The 21548-nt window shown below is 33.3% G+C and overlaps 2 protein-coding genes across 2 annotated transcripts; one reads left to right on the top strand and one right to left on the bottom strand.

The window, feature by feature from the left end:
* Window positions 1-166: 166 nt before the first annotated feature.
* Window positions 167-2952, top strand: LOC113501802 (dynein regulatory complex subunit 5-like). Its single transcript, XM_026883063.1, has 6 exons — window positions 167-770; window positions 1071-1238; window positions 1310-1865; window positions 1934-2061; window positions 2189-2330; window positions 2669-2952. The coding sequence occupies exons 1-6, from the start codon at window positions 486-488 to the stop codon at window positions 2863-2865; spliced, it is 1476 nt and encodes a 491-aa protein (XP_026738864.1). The 5' UTR covers window positions 167-485; the 3' UTR covers window positions 2866-2952.
* Window positions 2953-10329: 7377 nt separating this feature from the next.
* LOC113502112 lies at window positions 10330-18496 on the bottom strand. Its single transcript, XM_026883491.1, has 4 exons — window positions 18478-18496; window positions 12317-12391; window positions 11064-11173; window positions 10330-10731 (listed from the first exon to the last, which is right to left on the bottom strand). Exons 1-4 carry the CDS (start codon window positions 18494-18496, stop codon window positions 10492-10494), a joined length of 444 nt encoding a protein of 147 aa, XP_026739292.1. The 3' UTR covers window positions 10330-10491.
* Window positions 18497-21548: the final 3052 nt, after the last annotated feature.

Here is a 21548-nt window from a genome sequence, read left to right as displayed (position 1 = left end):
TATTTACGTTCTGTTATGGTGAACTTTGTACAATTAATAAGGAACAGTTGATAGTAATTAATGTTTGTTGAGTTTATTGTAGTTGTTTAGTGTATAATATTAGGTCATTTTAATAACGTTGTTTTAGTGTTTTTATTAAGTTATTATCTTCATTATTTTGAATTAGATTCGACCTAAATATACTGCTGCTTTTAGACTTAAGAATTTCAATTATACATGATAACAAGGTTACTTAACGTTTATTGAACTAACCTTATTGGTTAGTTTCAATTAAAATTAAGCAATATTATGATATTAAATTAAAATTACCCTAACATTTGTTGGAGGTTGTTAATAAATCACAACCTCAAAAATTACAAACAAAAAATACCTAACTGTCAAAATATAAATTCAAAAAGTGTCAAATAATCAATTTCAAAGCGTACACAAATCACTAAGTTACGTAAAAATATTTATTACCAAAGCCGGTTTTCAAATAATTCAAGATGAAGATTCCATACTTAGTGAATTTGAATACGCGTCAGGCGTACGAATCAACGCTGACTATTAAAAACTCTCCAGCTGAAGCCCCTCGTAAAATCGTTGCTGAAGACTTTGAATGGGATGATGATATCACTCCACCCCCACTTACATACTGCACTGCCCTCGTCCTATCCAAAATGTTCCATAAAGTGAACCCACTCGAGAGAATATTGCAGAAAGACATCGATATATTAATGGACTTATACCCTGCCGATATTCCGTTGAGGTGTAGCGTTCCTCACATCAAGGTAAATCAGATTAAATTTTTGATTAACAGAGACCAAAGAGGCCACGTTTTTAAAATGAATGTGATGGATATGAATAAGAAGGATGAACCGATGTTATTAGAAACTTGAAATAGCTGTTATTTAATCCCTACAAATTTTGACATTATTATATCATCGAAAATTCAAAACAAATAGTAATTGTGTACATACATCGAATATAGTAGCTTAAAATACATTAAAACTTATTAGAAGAAACACGAAGTTCGAATCTGTTATATGTATTTCTAAAAAGTGATAAACGTTTTATGACTCCTGTTCTAGGATGAACAATACTGGAAAAGATCTTTCTATTCGAAATTTCCCTCTAGAAAAGAGTTGGGACAAATTTTCTGGAAAGGAAAGTTCTTGTCAGCGTGCCTTCAGGATTACTTGGAGTCGGTTAATCCCGATGTTTTTAGAGAAGAGGAAGCTGTGGAACTCGCAGTTTTGGTAAATAACCTAAAATCATCAGTTCGTACAATTTATTTGGCCCTGTAATAACACATATGCATAATTTGCAGGTGAGCCCATACATCTACTTTTTCGGGCTAAATCAACTGCAGATAGTTCGTCAACCGAAACCACCTTTACCTTCTGATATAGTAGAGGACACTTGCGAATACAGTGTTCCTAAAGTTTATGACCATATACCTTTGGAACCGGTACTAGTCAAGTTATACAACCTTCAAGAAATATCTCTAGTATTCGGTATCAACGATCTTAAAGATAATTATCAAACAAGGTTCTTTGAATTCTCGATGGCTGATTGTGAGTCAATTTGCCGAGGTCTTGAAGATTTGAGGCATTTGAAGATATTTCGCATAAATCGCAGCAACTTAGATTGTTCCAAGGTGAAACTTATTCTTCAAAACCTTGTCAAGAAGGAAAGCATTGAGGAATTAGATTTTAATCATTGTAAGATCGGTGATTATGGGATGAAGGCACTCGGTGGTTTTATTTTCATTCACAAGAATGTTAAAGTTGTTAGGATTGCTAACAATAGGTTCAAGGAAGTTGGGGTTCAGGGGATAGCATACGCTTTGCAGATGAAGCCTGCTGCCCCCATCGAACTACTAGGTAATTATTATTATTATTAGTTTCAAATACTTGTCTAAGTTTAAGACATTTAATGATGTTGATTATAGATTTCAGCTTGAACCCGATGTCTTTAGAGTGTGCGACCATGTTTGCTGCTGCCTTTGTCAGGTGCAAGGAAAAACCTCAAACTTTGATCGTTAATTCTTGCGGTTTCAGCGGGGCGTCTGCCGAGAAGGTTGGTTTACTTTTTGTAATTCATTCAAGAATATTACTTACTTTAATAAACGAGATCTCAAAGTATTTCACATTTCCGCAAAATATTGTCTCTTACATTTCCATTACATCTGGTTTTATTTATTTAGATGGCTGGTCTACTCAGTTTAAATCGAGGTCTGACAAGATTGGATATAGCGGCCAATGATTTATCTGGAGAAGCAGAGAAGACACTGATACGTGCACTGCAGAGCAATAAAAAAGTCCTTAGGGTTGATTTACGTCGAACTAGTAAGTATAATGAAATTGTGATAGAGGTAATATCCATGCGCGTTTAAAAAGTTGTTCCTCTTTTGTTTTGTATGAACAAAACAACTATACACATTGGTGGTTGTCTATAACAGTTTTTCATGTTTATCCTTGGGTATGACATGGTACGGTCATAAGACTGTTTTTTTAAATACGACTCCCGTTTTGAGGAATTTAATCCTTAGTCGCGGGGATTTCACAAAAATTCATATGCAGACTTAGAACAAGCATTCGCGACACGACGTCGCGTTAAGTAGGTTGGCGTTGGTACTTCAACCATTCGGCTGTCCGTAAAGATTAAAGTTCTACAAAAATTCCAGAGATCTCTGACGAAACCCAAGCCATCGTGAATGATCTGCTCCATCGCAACAAAGGCTTGATAGGCCAAGAGACGGAACCATCGGAGGAGATACCTCCACTGTTCCTGAATGAACCGGAATACCTTATCTGGGAGTACAATCCCAACAACCCTGATTATATCCCTGGGAGATACCCTCCAAGAGTTCCAGAAGTTTGACGAATCAGGTTTTACTGGAATCACCCTACAGTCATTTGTTTTTTATAGTGTTATGTTGTACCATATAGTCATTTAGATTAAAGAAGAAAATTAAAACACCAAAAATATTTACAATAGGTTTTTGTATTTTTAGTTTGTTAGATGTAATTGTAAAAAGTAGATTTTTCTTATGTTTTTTCATTATTTTGATGTATTTTTTTGTCATTGTTAATCTTAGAAATGATTGTGAGTAATGATTCAGAGGCAGTTAACCTGATCATTATTTGCAAAATACTGCATTGCGATTTTTATAATATCCGGTCTGGTAAATGTGGGAAGCCATTAAAAACTCTTTAATTTTTTTAACACGCAGATGTTGTTGGATTTTTTATCTTCTTTTGTTTTATTATTATGTTTTTGATGTTTATTGATATTAACTTTATGAGAACTTGACCTTAGTTGACCTTACACAACGTAAAATTCAAAGAATATTATGTTTTTACCTAATATATTATCAGCTATACCTAGTATTTAAAATAAATGGTAATTATCGTGATGATAATTAGTATTGAGTAGTTCTTGTTCATTTTTTACTACATAACCTGAATTTAACGAATAAAACAAACCATTGAAAGACTCGTTTTTTTAAGTTGTTCCTTAAATTGATTACTATTGTTTTACTTCCTTTTGACGATTTATAAAGGCTCTGCATTATTTTTCACATAATTGAAACTCTTTAGAAATGTTAAATGGGTTAGAGAAAAATAATTTCTTCCAACAAAACTGCCTAAAATTACAAATATTATAGTCATCACGTCATTTATTCCATAATTGAAACATGTATAACAATCTTCATGTTTGCTAATGAAGCGATCTGTCTGAAAAGACTCGCTAAAATAATTGTAAAGTTGGCATGACCCATCAAAAACTGAACATCAAATTATGAGTTTGCTATGAGCGAGCTGTATGCCCCTGATGAAGGATAACAGGTTTTCATCATCATCATCGTAATGTTTGTATTTTTACCGTCATTGTTTAATCTTCATACACGTTGTTGAACCTCTACTCTTGTATTAACTGTTTTATTCAAGCTTGTTGAAGGTTTATTGTAGAGTCACATTTAACGCACTCTCATTGATAATATCATAACCACTTTATTATCTAATAGTGGTTATTAAGTTTACAAGTGCGCCTTGACCTAAAAATACACTTTGCTAATTAATAATGCCCTTGCAAATTCTATTGTTTCCGATCATGCTAAGTTTTAGTATTAATTTCTTAGAATATTTTGATCGAGGATCTTTATTTTTCGATATTGGCGACTGTGGAGAGACTTCTTTATCTACGCTTATAATCGAAAACGAATTATGTATTTAGAGTCATGAAGAATACAGTTTCTAGATAATAAATACCATTAAATTTAATATGACAAAACTTCCAAACATTTAAAATTAGAAATAACCATTTGTCAAATGTACCATGGGGGTTGACTACTACCTGTCAAAAGAATACAGTAGATGTGGAAGCGGAACAGCGCTACACCACATAGAGTTCCTTCTCTCTTTCACAACTGATAAATATAACTTTTGATATTTACTATCGTGAGAATTATTCATTATTAAATGATGCAACGGTTTAGGTACTTACGCGACTCCCGATCCCGTCGCTTCAGCTCATGATTAAGGACTCCATTTAACGTTATCAAAAAAATATATATATCTGGAGGCTTGTTATTAGCAATGTTTAAGATTATTTGTTTACCCATATTATGTAATTAGTCTTAAGCCTTCTTTAAAAGCAATAAAAAAAAATTAAATGGGCGTCCTTGAGTAAACCGTTGCATCATTTAATAATACAACTTTCAGCAGTTATAGTGAGAGAAAATTATTTAGAGCACATTATCATATTGCAAAATTTACATCGTTTTAAATAAAACCAAGAGTCATATCATGCTTAAATGTATTAATAAGTAATAGGTACCGACTTTATCGTACAGTTTATATGTGTGGCAATGTTTGTATGAGTGTCTGTATAGGTATACCTATTTGTATTTGTAGGTATAGACCGGTCAGAGCATACAGTCACAAAATATCAACTCAAATGTCAGTTTGATAACCCATTCGTTTAAGTGTTATCAGCTTTGGTACTGTGTATTCACACAGTTAAGGGTAATTTTAGGTTTGATATAATATATTTAAGTTGTTTACAAAGTTTCCAATTGTTTCGTGAGTACCTACTAGTATTTTCTTTGGAACAAAACTGTATAATCAATTCTATTAAAACTTATTATTCAAATTTTGATGATATTTTTGGGACCACATGACAGCAGTTTCACGTTATAAATATGTTATACTAGCTGTTGCCCGCGACTTCGTCCCCGTGGGTAGAAGATATAAGTTATGATTTATACCTGCCCTGTTTTTACCACATTTTCCTTTGTATCTTCGCTCCTATTAGTCGCAGCGTGATGGTTTATAGCCTAAAACCTTCCTCGATGAATGATCTATTGAACACAAAAATAATTTTTCGATTTGAACCAGTAGTTCCTGAGATTAGCGCGTTCAAACAAACAAATAAACAAACTCTTCAGTTTTATATATTAGTATATAGATTAAAAAATAGTCAACGAAATCGGTTCTAAAAAAATACAGAAATATGAGAACCGCCTCCGATTTTAGGTCGGTTGAAAAATACTTAATAACAAAATCAAAAAAAAAATGTGAGATTACGAAAATGCTTCCTCTTTATTCATGATCAAAATCAATTGAACTATTTGATAAAAGGCTACTTGTAATGAAAAAAACATAAAACGTTAGTGTGATACAGTCAAAAAGGAATCGTCAACCATTTAGCACCTACCTATAAAAATATTCCCAGAGGCAAACGAAACTTTCCACTAAGCTCCCGTTTCGATTGATTCAATCGTCGTGATATCTCACAATACAATTTGTGTTATACATATGACTAGATAATATTGTTATTTGCTTTAACCAAATATTTGTAAATATTGTATGTATACGGTCACGTTTAACCATTTGGTATCAGAAAAACTTGTCGTGTTGACATTTCTCTGACTTATACAGTTAATGAGAAATGAAGGTCATTATATAAATGTTGTTAAATGCATGATCTCAACTGTACCATAAATAGACTTAGTATTTACAGATGATAATGCCTACATATCATAACATGAAGATATAAGTAATGTTATTGTTTTGTGGCATCCATTTTGTTACTTTGAATAGAAGATTTTTGGAGAAAGTTTCTATGTATATTGCAATTTTCTTTATACTTTGTTTTCTGGTACAAAAAATGAGAAAGTACCCAAATAAATGATCATACAAAAATTGCAAATTGTTCACCACAAATTCCTCATTTGATACAGTTCGTAAACAGTTACCTGTATTAGTTTTTATTGAATTAAGCTGTAAAATACAACATAACGGATTGCCTTAACCACGAGGTTTATTGGCAGAGCAAAACGAAGTGCAAGTGGCTATTGTTCTATTTCAAGATTGATGAAAAGTGGTTCTGAGTGTTCTGACACGACTATCTCACCAACTACCATCTCTTGAAGCAAGACTTTTGCATTCGTGGAAGCGAGAGGGCACGCTACATATTGAAAAGTACGGCCGACATAACTTGGTGCTTCGGAAAAGAGACAAAAATTTGTTAAAGTGAGATGAGAGTATACAAGCTAGATGCGTGTAAGAAAGACAACGATATGTTGTAGCTCTTTCCCGACGTGCCAAGTTACATCGGCGGCACTGTACAACTACGTTTTTTGTCCATAGCTGTAGCAGTTTCAGGCTGTAGGTGCTCCGTGCCAAAGTGGTATCGAGTGTCGCTTTGTGGCGGCCGATCGCCACTACTAATAGTGCAATGAACATCTATAATGGCTTTACTTATAGCGATGATACAATGTTTTATCGTTTTTCATTCAGTGAATGACCTTTTGTGAGCTTGCGTCTTTTGTTCGAGATACCATCTTTGTTTGTGAGATGTTGGTACAAAATGATTGTTTTTTTTTTTTGAAAAATTTAAGTCATCCTTCATGCTACATCTAACAGCTGGTTGACATGAAATGAACTTACGTTGACTCTTTGAACAAAATAGCACGACCCTAGTCAGGGAGATCAAAGATGAGTGCAAAGGCCACTGTCCTGTTGCACGACAGAGAAAAGGGCATAAATGATATCTCGTTGACACCAATAAAAGCCACATAAAAATAAGTAAAAAGATTCAAGTCTACGTTGCGTTAACTCATGTACTGCATGTAAAATTTACATCGAAATTTCAGTATGCCAATTGCATACTGAAACTTCGATAGTTTATGTACACAAACATCTCTTGATGGAAATCCCTCAAAAATAAAACTGTCTGATATTTTATCGGCTTGGATTAGCAACGAGAACCCAGTTAATGTTCCAGCCATACTATTATTATGGATATCGCAGATAATGATGATAAATACCGAGAAGTTTATCAGTTTCATTCTCTTATCTAATCAAACTACTCACGTCTGCTTTTATCACGTTTATAACCTATATTAACGGTTGTCTGTTACTTCTATTGCATCAAAATAAACAAGAACTCACGTTTATATACTTAACTTTACTTTGAAAGATGACATCACTTGATTAAAATACCTGCGCGAGAGCCAACGCTATAAAATTTGTGAAATGCTAAACTTGCAGGTAAAATTATATCGTCGCTAAAGTACAATTAAGCCTCAAAAGCTAGTATAACTATCTCTACTTCATCTACTTCTGTCAGACACGTGATTCATAGTCATATTTGCGGCGAAGTGGTTAAGAACGAATTCGCTGAAGGTCTGCTAACAGGCTAGCGGACCTACCGTCACGTCTTGAAGGGGTTTGGAAGGGAGATACCCCTTTACGCCATGCAATGCACCTTCACGCTTCGGAATCACAACCATAATAATTTTACTTTAAGGCGTGGTGGTAGACCCTTTGCTTTTTGCAGTTCTGGATGTCAGACAGGGCACAGAAGTTTTGCTACCACCACTTCAGCAGCCCTGCTATATCATTAAAGCTCGATAATTCCAAAGAATATAACATTAAACGTGAGAATTAATTACTATGTAAAGCCTTAACAATATGGACTATGAAATCAGGATTTAACCTATCGTTAAATCTAAATGTCGCATTTATAAGGCGCCAAGACGATTCCTGGGAAAACCCGTATTTAACCCCAAAAGGGAAAGCTTAGGGTTCATTAATAGTAAGCATTAAGTAATGACTTTGTGATTATTCCAGATTTATTTAGAAATACCTACTAAATATTACAGTATTTATTCTGAGGTGGCGCCGGTTGTCAAGCTGCGATTAGACAAGTTTTAACAACTACCTAATAGGGATGAATTATTGGGTATAAAAAGTAAAATTTGTTATTGTCCGTTAGATAGGTTCATATTTGAATTAATATTAGAAACATATTTTTATCTTTATCGTAACAATAAAAAATACTAAGAACTTTACTTTAAAGTTCAGTAATTCAGTTCAGTTAATTTGCCATCTTTTATTAGTACTTAAATATGTGATAACTAAACTTCTGTCATAAAGCTAAGTGTTGTAAAACACTGACCATCAGCACTGACAACCAAAACGCCAGGAGGACTTGATGGATGGCTACGCGTTATTCTATTCCGTTTCTTAAAGTTACATACACATTTCTCTGTAACTGACAGATTAGGTAGGTACTATTAAACACATAAGCTGTTTGTAAATCAATTCAAAATAACATGGCAATCCATCCGAATAAATAATATCTTGCAAAATATATAAAAATATAATATACGCAACCGCTGTGACGGCAATTATGAATAATTCATTGGATTTTAGGTTATGTAGAATGAGCCATCTGCGCCTGCTCGCTTTCACGAGCAATGTTCCGCGCCAGCAATTCAATGCTCTAGAGATTTAATCGCCTCTGATTGCACGAATGTAACAATCAACTTTGTGCTTAGGTATCGGATTTTATGAATAGAAATTGATTTCTGTGTGACTGCTATGAGGTTATTGAGACGTCTATACTGTTACGTATAGTATACAAAAGTCCAAGTCAAAAGTAGCAACAAGAGTTACTATACTTACTCCATTTTGTTTATTAAGTGTTTTTACGTAGAGAACCTAATGAATGTACGTCACTTTTCGAATAAAATATTTAACTTCAATTCATCATTTTCAAATGACGATTAAAAGCATATTTGGATATTAAAATTCTATATTTTCATTCATGAAATTCTCGTAACACGAGTGACCAGTTCATCCATGCTTGTGAAGCACATCCATGTGTGATCGCTTTGTATAACACACTAACTCGAATAGACATGCATTTCCAGAAGTAATTTACTAATTTATAGTAAACTAGTGGTCGACTGCTGCTCCGCCCGCGTGGAATATATAAGATTTTTTTCAAGTCGACTAAAACAAACTCTTTGTTTCTTGAACTTACATTCACACTTATAGTATTAGTACGATTATTTATGTTAGTATAATTAGACGATTTATTCATAAGGCTTATACAAAATTGACAAAATTCAGATATATTCAGATAATGATTCAGATATTTTGATATTTAAAATTGGTTGTGCATTAAAATGATATGCAAATGCTCATACGTGTACAGCAAGTCTTCATTTATTACAATAATATTAATGATGGGGTGGAACCAGAACAGGGCTAACACAATAATTTAAAATATAGTAGAGATTTTTTTCTGCTTAGAAGAATACTATATCTCATTTTAATCCAATTTCCATTCATTCATTGGCAATTGTAAATAGCGGAATTGGAGCCCAGGGTACTACTCGGTGTAGGGCGACATATCTTAGCCACAGTCGAAATATTATTACTTTAAGAGATGCTGGTAAGCCCTCAGCTCTAAAAATAAATATAAATAAAACAATGCTTCTGGAACAAATTCATTGTATTCAAAAATCATTTAGGATTGGCTTGTTGTAATTTCGATCTAAAATCGATTATGATAAGACCACCAAAACCTCGTTATGAAATACATAATTCCTTGCCCGAATGCGATCATGTAAATGGGAAAATAAATTAAAGCAAATCAATGTAGGCAAACATACATTTCATTTTCGACATCAAATTATTATTAGATATGAGATACTGTCTGTTGCCCGCTGGCCAGACCACTACAAATTGAAAATGATATCACGGAAACATAACACCGAGATAAGAACTATTATATTATATAGCTGTTGTTAACTATCTGTGTACCATGTTTCGTCTAAATCCGTTCAGTGGTTTTTTCGTGAAAGAGGAACAAATATTAATAAGTCCGTCCATACAAACTTTCGCGTTTATAATATTAGTAGGATACCGAAATTGTATTTTTCTGTGTTTCTACTACTTAGTAACCTATTGCTATTAGAATGAGACTATTGAGATTGTTGAAGCGAGACCAGTTTATACCGTGTAAGGCGGTATCTCATTCCCACAACTGAGGGTCACCACGTCTTAATGTCAAATAATTATTATTGTTGAAGCAGGACAGCGCTATACACAGTGTAGCAGCATCTCTGTTCCACAACCAGCATAATATTCCTTTAGTCATGGTAAAAAGTTGGGCATCCTTAAAATACTAAGAGTTTTTTTTTTATTATTACTGCCACTCAACGTTTGGAGGTCCATAGAAATAAATATCCCAATTCATACCACCAACAACGTCCATTGGTAAATACCATTCGTAATAATAATATTTGTGACGTTTGTGTGTGTGACAATAAGTGATACGTGGTACGCAAAACTGGAAGTTGTATGTTGTACTTCTGAGCAAGTCGTAAGCGTATGCTGTACTCCTTAGTATAATACACGTCGGTATCCGTTTCAAGTCCAACCAACCCTGGAAAATGTATAAAAACAACACTTCTTAAAGTTAGAATACTTTTTGTGGAAGAAGAACACCGCTATAACCTGTGTAGTTCTCTATCTCTCTCTCACAAATACAAGTTCTATGGATGAATTCATGATATAACAGATTATAATCTTAGATTAATTATCCAACTGAAAAGCAACAACTTTAATGATTTTTGATAGGAAACAGTGTGAACATCATGTTTTACTGAAACCTTTTCTTTTTATTGCTTTTAAAGAATATGAACTTTATTGGCGTTTTCTGGTAACGCAGATTTTGGAGTGAGTCGGATCGTGTAAGCTTTTGAATAATTGTCTTACCCTTATGATAATTTTTCCCAAAACTTCCATATGATCAAGATGGACATGTGCATAGAAAATCTGGCTCGGTCTCTTGCAATCCCCGAAGTAGTAGTCACTGTGTAAGTGTTCTGGAAGAATGAGTCACAAATTAAGAATAGGTTTTTTCTATTTCTCCCTTTTTTTCTCGCTTATTCGACAAACGGATCGACGTCAAACTCTATGCGCTTAATTATAATATCAAGTTGTCAAAATATTAATTTGTCTGCAATATACATATTAATGCAATATATCTACATATTCATGCAATTGACTGAATTGAATCGGACGCTGCGGTCTAATTAAACTGGCAATATTTTGACTGACTTCAAACAAAGCGAACAGGTGAATGTAATTAAATTCATGAAAATACTATACATTATTATCTCCTCGCGTGCAACCTACATTAATTAGCTTATACACCGTGATTTTTAGTCGTCTTACAAAAGCAGCCCAGTTCATGTATCCAATGACTAGAACACGTTCATGATAAAAAAATAGGTATTTATGAGATTTGAAAAAAAAAGCAATTTTTTTTCAATATTATGATGCAATTCGTAGTTTTTTAGAAACACAGCTCTGTTGCGAGCGCGGTCCGAGCCTTGTTACAAGGGGCGCGGGCGGCGGCAATTTTATCATTTTTAAGAGTATATTTCAGATTTCTTTTGTTTAATTTTCTTCGTACTTATTATCTTAGTTGATGATAAAAAAAAAATCGCGCCTAGGGGTATTTTATGTCGGATACATGAACTGGGCTGCTTTTGTAAGACGACTACAAAATCACCGTGTATACGTACACTATCCTTACGGGTTGAGCATTGATCTCCACACTAGCTCACTTGTGGTTGGCGATTTCATATTCTAGGTTTCCTTGTATCTTAGAATTATTAAGAAAGTACATATAACTGTAACATGACACATTGATAATTCGACCGCGTTTTAATCGAGCGAAACTTGCTCACTGCTCTGCAGGTATCTAGCTGTTTTCTACCGACACCAAAACGCGGATGACGTAGCTGGGCAGTTTAGGTTTAGCCAGTAAGAATCTAAATGTTGCCTCCCCAATTAGGTGGACGTCCATGCGGATTTACCAAGCAAAAAGGGGGTTATGACGTCTGAGACTAACATGAATGCAGCCGTGAAAGCTAGATAACGCGCTATATCTGCAACACGCTTTCTTACTATGTCTGGTAGCATAAAATATTGTAAACTATTTAATTAAATAATAGTCTTACGAGGTTCCAACTTTGAGTTGTCCAAAACGATGTCCTTTAAAGGGGTAAAGTACTGCCAACACGATACCGTGGTGACTGTAACATAAAAAATCTAGTCAAGTGCAAGTCGGGATCGCGGCACTAAGGGTTCCGCAAAAATATTGTTGAGAACTATTTCACAATAAGTGAAATTTCTTGAATATCTGCAATAGACAGATATCATAAAAAGGTAGATAGGGATACCAAGTTTATTTTTATTGATTTCCTGTTGTATATATGATTATAGTCATTATACTGCACAATTTCCAGTTTCTGAAAAAAATGCAGCCTTCCCTTTTTTTTAATTACCTTAGCATTATTTTTTACATGAAAGACAAAATCTGTACTTAGAATATGATTAGATTATTTTTGACGGTTAAAACTTGTTGTTTACATAAGCAATTAACAATTTATACACTAAAGTTTTTACTAAATACAAAATTACTACTAAGACTTCACGGATAGCCGAGTGATTCACGTCATCGTCAGCACGCTAAAGCCTGCATGTGACTTGGAACACTGCGCATTAAGGAATTTAATCCTTGTGTACGGGCACACAAGGATTAAATTCCTTAATTTTTAGTTATTAAAAAAAAAACTTACCGATTGAAAGTAATAAAATTCTTTTAAGTACGATTTGCGTAATACACTTCATTGTAACGTTGAAATTAAAAACGATCTGAGACCGATTTGTCTGATCCTCGATTTAAATACAGCTCTCATTGACACTCATCAAACATTTTCTCCTTGTTTACAAATAAACTAAATATGTTTATAATTATTTACTTAATTTCAGACTCATCATCCGAGCAAATGCTGACTGTACATATTATGTAGTTTATTTAAAACATTGTATGACGACAGTTTAAACTGCTTGACAAAAATTGATTTATGTTTCAAAATTTGTTTAATTAAATAAAATTATTTAGAAATGTTGAACACGCGGCGCGAAAAGAGGAGTGTTGAAGAAATTTAGCCGCTGTGTCAGTCTGTATGTCTATATGTCCGTGTATGTATATTTGTGGCACCGCAATTCCTAAACGGGTGAACCGATTTGGACCTTTTTTATAGTTTTATATTTTAATTTTTTGAGTGATTATAATAATCAATACATGTTATAATTATATTCAATGTTCTAAATTTGACCATTCAATTAAAAAATATTGCTTAGCATTATATTTGACGAGTATTGAACTGTTTTTGGTTACCTTATAAGTAGATTTCATTATGAACTTGTTGTAGCATATTACATTAACCATAACTCACGCATTAATTATTAACAGCCCAGGATTGGCACTTTATTATAATTAGTCGGATGTCATATGGCAAGTAGCGTAATTTATTCGGGAACTAGACGTATACCTATAACTGCTTGAATAGGGATGATGACAATTTTTTTTTGCAATGTCCGTCTTGTAGTTTTTGTATAATAATGGATACGTATTTTTGAATTGACCAAATTACAGTGAATGAAACTTACGCTTGACGTCACGATTGAGTATAAATTTTACCATATTGTTACGTCACAAGCACCTTCTCCTAAACTTTAAAGCAGATAATCTTTGTCAATTCTAGTTTTTCTGAAAAAGGAAAAAATACGTGTCTCATACTTTTCAGTTATCTAACTGAGGGACAAAAGAATTTTTTCTTTTTATACCCAGTTATCATCCCTATTGTCAGCTCTTATATACAAAGAATTACGATAATAAACCTTTTGGTTTCATAAAACACGTTCTTTAAGGCATTTAATTTAATATAGGTACTGTATCACGATCGAATAAAACTTATTAATTCAGATGATTTAAGCGATTATGCTGTTGAGGACATTTACTGCAATAAACTGTTTCAATTCTAGAATGTTCTTGGCAGTTCGGTGGTAGCGCATGACTTTATAGCTTCAAGCCTAATCTAAATTAAGGTTTTAGAGCTTATTAAAAAGGAAATTCTATAAACCTAATAATATCTAAGTCCTTTTCCGTAACTTAAAATCGCGCGGGCAATATTTGAATGTTGTGCTTTTGTATCTATCCCACAATATCCCTAAATAAAGCCTGTAAATAATATATTAACCAGTCTATAACTTTATTGAATGTATATTAATCAAATTAATGTAGACAATTGTTACGAAGCCGAAAATCAAAATATCGTACCAACAGACACGCCATAGGACTCTCTTGCCGTCATTAACCCTACGTAGACATCTTCCTAAATTGTACAGTAACTAAGTTCTAACTTCATTCAGTTAAGACTATCAGTATCACAACAGAAGCTCGACACTTAAACAGTCCAATAAAACGAACCAAATAAAAACCGGGATGCGAGTGAAGTTAGGGACCAAAAACTCTTAACCGCGACCACAAAAAACAATCTGCACATTCGTTTTATCATCCTAGAGTCATTGATCATCCCTTTTATGTAGATTTACGAGCGCAACGAAAGATGTGCACCCATCACACACAGATTTCAGTGAAAGTTTTCAACCAATATAACTTTCAGTATAGTCAGTGTGTTTTGCTAAGTTAAATGATGAATACGATTTTTATTTTGATATTAGGTAAGCTACAAAAGATGAAGTCAAAATAATAGAGTAGTAAAATATTGCTATCTCGCGATGGACACAAGCGATAAACGCTATATCGATAGACGATTAAAAAATTAAATAAAAGAAATATGTGAATTTTCATTGACTCTTACCTAAAGCGTACAAACGGACCCCTAATACTTAGGATCCACTGTATGTTACCAGGCAAGCTTGTTTGTCATAAATCGTGATACTTAGCTAGATATTTGAATTTTCAGATTTGGTTGGTGCTATAACAAATAAAAGCTAAATATTAAGATCGAACTTAAGCATTGTCAGTTAATGACAATTTCATTTGCCAACTTATTTGTTTTGAGCACTAAGTGTCATGACGGCAACTCGTTATTCACCGGTACTATTAAAACTAATATTTTCAATTATTATACAAAACAATAAATGAAACCTGTGAGATACATGTTTCATTATTAAATAAATACTTACGTAGCTACTTACACAGTAAAAAAGACCAATAAAACAAATTAATAAGACCATTTGGAAGCAGTAAAACTTTTAACTGTAGAATTTAAACTTAATTAAAAGTTAGAGCCGTTAATTCTACTAAATACATTACGTAACTTTGTCAAAAATAGATTCAGTGTATTAAAAGAGACTTGTTTTAGAACTTCTGACAGTCTTATCTATATATACTAATATATAAAGCTGAAGAGTTTGTTTGTTTGAACGCGCTAATATCAGAAACTACCAGTTGTAAATGAGGAGGTTGAATAGAATTTACTTTTATTTAGAAACTGAAATAGCAAAGTTTGCATTTTAAAATGTAACATCGTGAAATTGAAAATTAAAAACAACTGGCAATAAAAACATCCAGACCCATACCGGTTCACCCGTTTAGGTGCTTATCTGGCGCTGGAACTTGAATGTAGCTATAGAAACACCGCAATAGAGCTATTAAACTTCATCGATTTTGGATTCGTCAGACTTATCTTGAAAAAATTTATGAAGCTTTATTTAAAAAAAAACTTTTTTTGGATAAATAGATAGTAGAAAACTGCATCAAAAGCTCAATTCCAAAAAAAATTGTGATCTACGTATAATTGATGCATCATTGTAGGGTCAATATAAGTAAGAATTAATGGTTTTAGAAGGCAATGAACTTCGGCGTTGTAGATAATTGTATTTGCTGAGTTTAAATAAAGGGAGTATGAAATTGGATTTTAAATATTATTTTTTCAAAGATTTTGTTTGAAAAAATCCTGAAACATTTTTTATAATAAAATTTCATTTACTTAACTTCAACGTTTTAAAACTAAGTAAACAAAAAAAAATATAATGACTTTTTAGTACCTACACACAAAAATCATGAAATCTACTTTCAATTTGATCTGCAAATAGATAAGACAAACTTAAAAAAATGTATTATAATTTTAATAACCATCCTTTGTCTAATCCAAGTTAGGCCAAGCTATTTTCAAAGATAAATTAAGTTTGCCACTAAAGGCTCATTAAGCAACAATCTAAGTACGTAGTAATAATTATCTGACTGGCCTGTTGGTCTAGTGGTTAGTGACCCTGACTGCTATACCGGAGGTCGTGGGTTCGATTCCCACCCAGGACTAATGTTTGTGTGATGAGCACGATCATATGTACTGTGTCTGGGTGTATTTTAACTATATTGTGTATGTATTTAGAAATATATAAGTATGTTTATCAGTTATCTAGTACTCATAATACAAGCTCTGCTTAGTTTGAGACTAGATGGCGCTGTGTGAAAGTTAAAGAATAAAAAAAAAATATATATATATAACCTATACAAACAATACACGCAAAACACATTCCAATATCAAACCATTTATAACGAGACTAGAGCAGAGAGAAATAATAACATTTCCTCAAATTGGGACATTATTCATTCACATACACATATAATTTTTCCCTAGCTTATGGTGCCCCAGTGCCAGTGCTTGGCCTCCCCCAAATCTTTTCACACTTCCCTCTATCTTTCCTACACCACATATTAATAAAATCTCCTAATACCTTCTCCGAGTATTAGCTATCGGACCAAAAAGACAAAAATGTGCTCCAGGAATGCAATCATAGAAATAGCTGTCATTTCACAATATCGTATTATTACCGTTTGAATAGATTACGGCCACTATCCGGGAGAAAAGCCACCATGTATCATAGGTTACGCTGACAGTTATTATATTTTGTCTAAAGAATAAATAAGACAGAGAAGTAAATGGAAAATTATAAGGATTTTAGTGTAGGCGTATCGCTTTTAATAGATTACGACCTATCTTAGCTTCTGAACGTTATTTATTACCTATGATTAATTACTTTGCGGGATCCAAGATAGTCAATAGCTTCCCTTGAACACATTGATATCAAAAACAAAACTTGGTTTAATAATTATAAAAATGCTTATACGTTCAAAATATTTATGAAAAAAAAACAATGGGGCACATAAAACGTTTATTATCTTTATGTCAAATTTATATGTAAGCCGACACTAGTTCCAGTACATACTACAGCAATCTAGAGGCATTTCCTTTACCGGTCTATGTTCCATTAACCAACCCATTCCCTTAAAAACAAAACAATGTTATGAATATCCTACCTTGCAGACTGGCTGATTGATCCTTTAAGCCGGACAGGGTGAAATGGTTTTGAAAGGTTTTTACGTTACATATTATAATTCAACACGAATTCTTTTGTATAGCAGTAGGTATATAGGTATTTGATTTATTGATTCATATAAAATAACCAAAATTAGTCTAGTAAAACCTCAGATTTGTCACATCTCGAATGCGATGCACAAGTTCAGTTACAATATATGCGAAAAATAGCTTCCTAATTTCATTGAATATTTTTGGGAAAATTCCAAGAAGGGAAATTAAATAATCCTGCTCACAATGTTCCTTATGATATATGCAATAATATCTCTGTAACTCTAAAAACTGAATTTCGAATAGTTTGACAGCACTTCATCCATTCTTAAATATTGGACTTGCTGCATACATTTGGATCGGCTGTTGATTATTCTTACGTATAATATTAAATTGTATAAAGACATCTACATATCTGCTACACAACATACAAAATAATATCTACAACTTTAATTAGTGTGTAACAGGAATGAAATTTTCAACAACTTTCAACGTGTAAAGTGGAGTATGCCGTCAGTAGCAAATATTTTTATAGTTTACTGATATCCAGCCCGGTTGAAGTGTTGTTTTAATTTCATATCTGTAACTACGACAAGTGTGTAGTCCGTTGTACTATGTTTAAAAACACTTATAAAATATTCAGTTGGATCTGGACTTTATTAAATTTCAGTTTTGGTATTACTCTATGTAAAATTTTATCTATCAAAAGAGTCAGTTTGAGATTTTTCTGTCAGTGACGAGCTCTCGACTCTCATTTCTGATAAGCTTGATTTTTCTTTATTTAAAAGAAGCCATACGTCTGCTAACCCCAATTTCGCACATTCTATCCTACATCATAAAAATTACTTAATAACAAAAAAAAAACCGTGAAAATTTCAATGGTATAGCTATCACGGGTGTTTTGATACCTACAGCCTGGCGATGGAATGACTTACATCCACACAACAGTTCCATTTTACCTTTCGAGTACTCAATAAATACTCAACAAACATCTCGTATTGTATTCGGGAGATAATATAACCAGCGTAAAGCATATTGAAAAGACTGTGTAGAATTTATTAAGAACACGTTATTACAAATACGCCTTACATTATTGTCCGTATGTTACCATATTTTTACAATATGTTTTCAATCTCGAGACCTAGGATTACGTTGGGTCAAAGATATTGAAGGCATTTGTGATGCCCATTGTTATCCTACCCTAATGCAGTGTGGTGCTTCAAATAAGCGAAGGCGAATGTTCACAATACTGAGTTACTTGAAAAACTAGCTTTTGTGTAATTTATGAGAATGTCGTAAGCGTATTATATATAAGTACGTCTCAAACATCACTACATATACATCATGTTGTTATGTTGTGCTCGATTTACTAAGTTCAACCAGTCCGGAAAATTACCTATGTGACATTTTCAAAGTAATATGTACTTTCATAATTATTCTAAAACACCACTGATTAACGGAAGTACTGAAGGTTGAAGTGTTAGCAGTGGGAGGCCTATAGGCGGGTATCATTTTTCTTCAATAAAGTTGATATCACTTCAAGAAAGATATTGAGCAAAATGGCTGTTAAATTTCGTGCTCTCTCTGCCATTTCTAAATGGAATGTAGAGACAAATACATTTAAGAACGTCACTTATATCAGTCTCATTTATGAATACAGCTGAAAAAAGAGGCCCAAAATATTTCAACTGATGAATCACTTAAGATGTTTCCCACAAAAATACAAAATATGCGACAGGGAAAAGTATTTCAGTAGCATCACCAATATACCCTTCCAGTATTAGGTAGTAAAAAATTGAGGAGAGGCGGAGAGATGAGGAATGCTGACGCATGCATGTTTCAATGGGTCAGCCGATGTAAGGGAACCTAAACTTTTTCTATGAGATTTCTTTATAGGATGAAATAATTTTGCGACGTGTAGAGTAAATTCTTAAATGTACTCGTTGTAGATTATCTGTTACTAAATCTAAACCTATTAAGACCGCACGAAATATACTCGATACTTGTAGTTTCTACATGAAAATATTATTCGAACGCTTTTAAAGTTGCCTTGTAATAATTGAGAATGAAGAATGTTTTATTCTTGTTCCCTAAGGCGTGCAAAACTCGCGAGGACTCCCAGGCCTTAAAAAATCGTCCAAGAGTGACAGTTGAGAAGAATAAAAACCAACCGCCAAAAAGAAAACTTTTTTGAAGTCGGTTAAAAGGGTTTTCGATGCAACCCTTTCACTGCAACACTTTAAGACTTGTCTTGTCCCTAGTGCCAAACATTATACACCTCCATCTTTATTAAGGACTTCCTCTGGGCTACATATTTAAGGGCTACGTTTTCGTACTGTTAAGTTAAGGCCCTGAAGTGACACCCCTGAGGCAATAAAAATAACGCAACTATGTATCTAAAGCGACACAACGTTTTCATGTGTAAATACGATAAGTCAACATAGTTTACACTTACGCTATTTGGGTAGGTTTTTGATATTTTTATGTAGTTTAGTGATGTAAAAACGTGAACGTATTGAGATAATATTTAGGTAAGATTAAGAATGAATACTTTCGTCATCAAATGGAGATCATTTTATAGGGTTTCGTTTCCAAAGGAAAGGCTTCTCAGTGATAGTTTAGCAGATGAAATTTTGACCGATAGTGTTTTTCTGCCGCCTCGCTACAAAAACAATTGTATTACAACAATCGTAGTCATTACTTCATTTTACCCCAAAAATACTCATAAGTACAATACAATGCTTCCCAAAAGCTGTCTATATCATCAAGCATGACACTAATTTCCTGTCCTGTATTAGTGTGTATATATTCAGTGTGTACTTAGAAAACAGGAACGATGACGTAATTGTGTTGTGTATCTAAGCAAAACATCCGCTCTCGCTTGTTAATTAATATGCTCTGGAGAGGTATCGCGGTGCACATGACTTAGTTTTAATCTAAACCAACTGTCGACAACAGCAATACCGATGTAGAGTGAGTTCTTTCAACGACTTGTAGGATTAAAGATTAGTTCCGCAGCCAAAGGGTAAAAAACCCTTACTAATGCAAATCCTTCGCTGTCTGTCCATATATAAGTCATTATGCCTACTCTTATGAACCGTGATAGCTTCACAGTTGTTTTCAAAATTGTGAAGCTATCCACAAGAGTTGTCATCCAACCGATTGATTTTTTGTTTGCCTAGTGATACGGAATACTCATTGCAAAAAAACTGACTTAACTAGAACGGATAATAAATCGATCGAAACGTACAAAAGATTTTTATAATAGCTATATTAGTATAACTATTAAAATAACATCTTAGTTCAGGCTATTTATAATATTGAAACGCTCTCATTCATACAAAACAATTAACATATTATCAGGCATATCAAAAGAATTCAAAAATTAACACGTAAACTAAACTTCTTAGAACTTTTTTTATATTCAAGATTCTGTGTTCTGAGGTCCATAAAAAAAAAAGAATCATTCCATCTATCCAATGGTTTCTATTTTTAAACTTTTACCAAGACCGTAAAACAAATGAAAAATAGATCACACATTGGATGTAATAAACCAAACATTTAAAGGTAGCCGAGTCCACAAGAGACCGCGTCTGTTTCCCGCCGAGATTTTCACTTTCTACAATCCTAACATACCTTTTTGCAACTACTGTTGACATTTTGTACATGATTGCGGTTCTGCTATTTCTGTGTAAACGTCGGAACGTTTATTATAACAGACAGGGGTGGAGGACTCTTAATAGCTTTACAAACTACATGGAATACCATTACAGGAAGTTATAATAGATAAATAGAGCCTAATCTATTTTCTGTTGTAATATGGTGAAAGTCAATAAGCGTATAGGGTGGACTGTGATAAATTTATGAGGAAATTATATTCCTTCATTTGCCTTTTGTCTTTGATTTTGAAATGTTGTATTTTTATAAGGAAGACTTGACTTTGGCAAAATTTATTTGTAGACTTTTTTCTATCGAGTCGGTATGACTTTTTAATTGTACAAGCGTC

This window comes from Trichoplusia ni, chromosome 16 (assembly GCF_003590095.1).
Source record: "Trichoplusia ni isolate ovarian cell line Hi5 chromosome 16, tn1, whole genome shotgun sequence".
Taxonomy (NCBI): domain Eukaryota; kingdom Metazoa; phylum Arthropoda; class Insecta; order Lepidoptera; family Noctuidae; genus Trichoplusia; species Trichoplusia ni.
The sequence above is the reverse complement of the archived record's forward strand: the minus strand, read 5'-3'. Positions and strand labels throughout refer to the sequence as shown.

What these genes read in the sequence shown, in the direction of transcription:
- LOC113501802 (XM_026883063.1), top strand. Translation starts at nt 486, where the DNA reads ATGAAGATTCCATACTTAGTGAATTTGAATACGCGTCAGGCGTACGAA. An exon ending in TGCCCCCATCGAACTACTAG is followed by an intron (nt 1,866 to 1,933) that starts GTAATTATTATT and finishes TGTTGATTATAG; the next exon opens with ATTTCAGCTTGAACCCGATG. An exon ending in GCGGGGCGTCTGCCGAGAAG is followed by an intron (nt 2,062 to 2,188) that starts GTTGGTTTACTT and finishes TTATTTATTTAG; the next exon opens with ATGGCTGGTCTACTCAGTTT.
- LOC113502112 (XM_026883491.1), bottom strand. An exon ending in CAACTCAAAGTTGGAACCTC is followed by an intron (nt 11,174 to 12,316) that starts GTAAGACTATTA and finishes TCATTCTTCCAG; the next exon opens with AACACTTACACAGTGACTAC. An exon ending in TGGGAAAAATTATCATAAGG is followed by an intron (nt 10,732 to 11,063) that starts GTAAGACAATTA and finishes TACATTTTCCAG; the next exon opens with GGTTGGTTGGACTTGAAACG.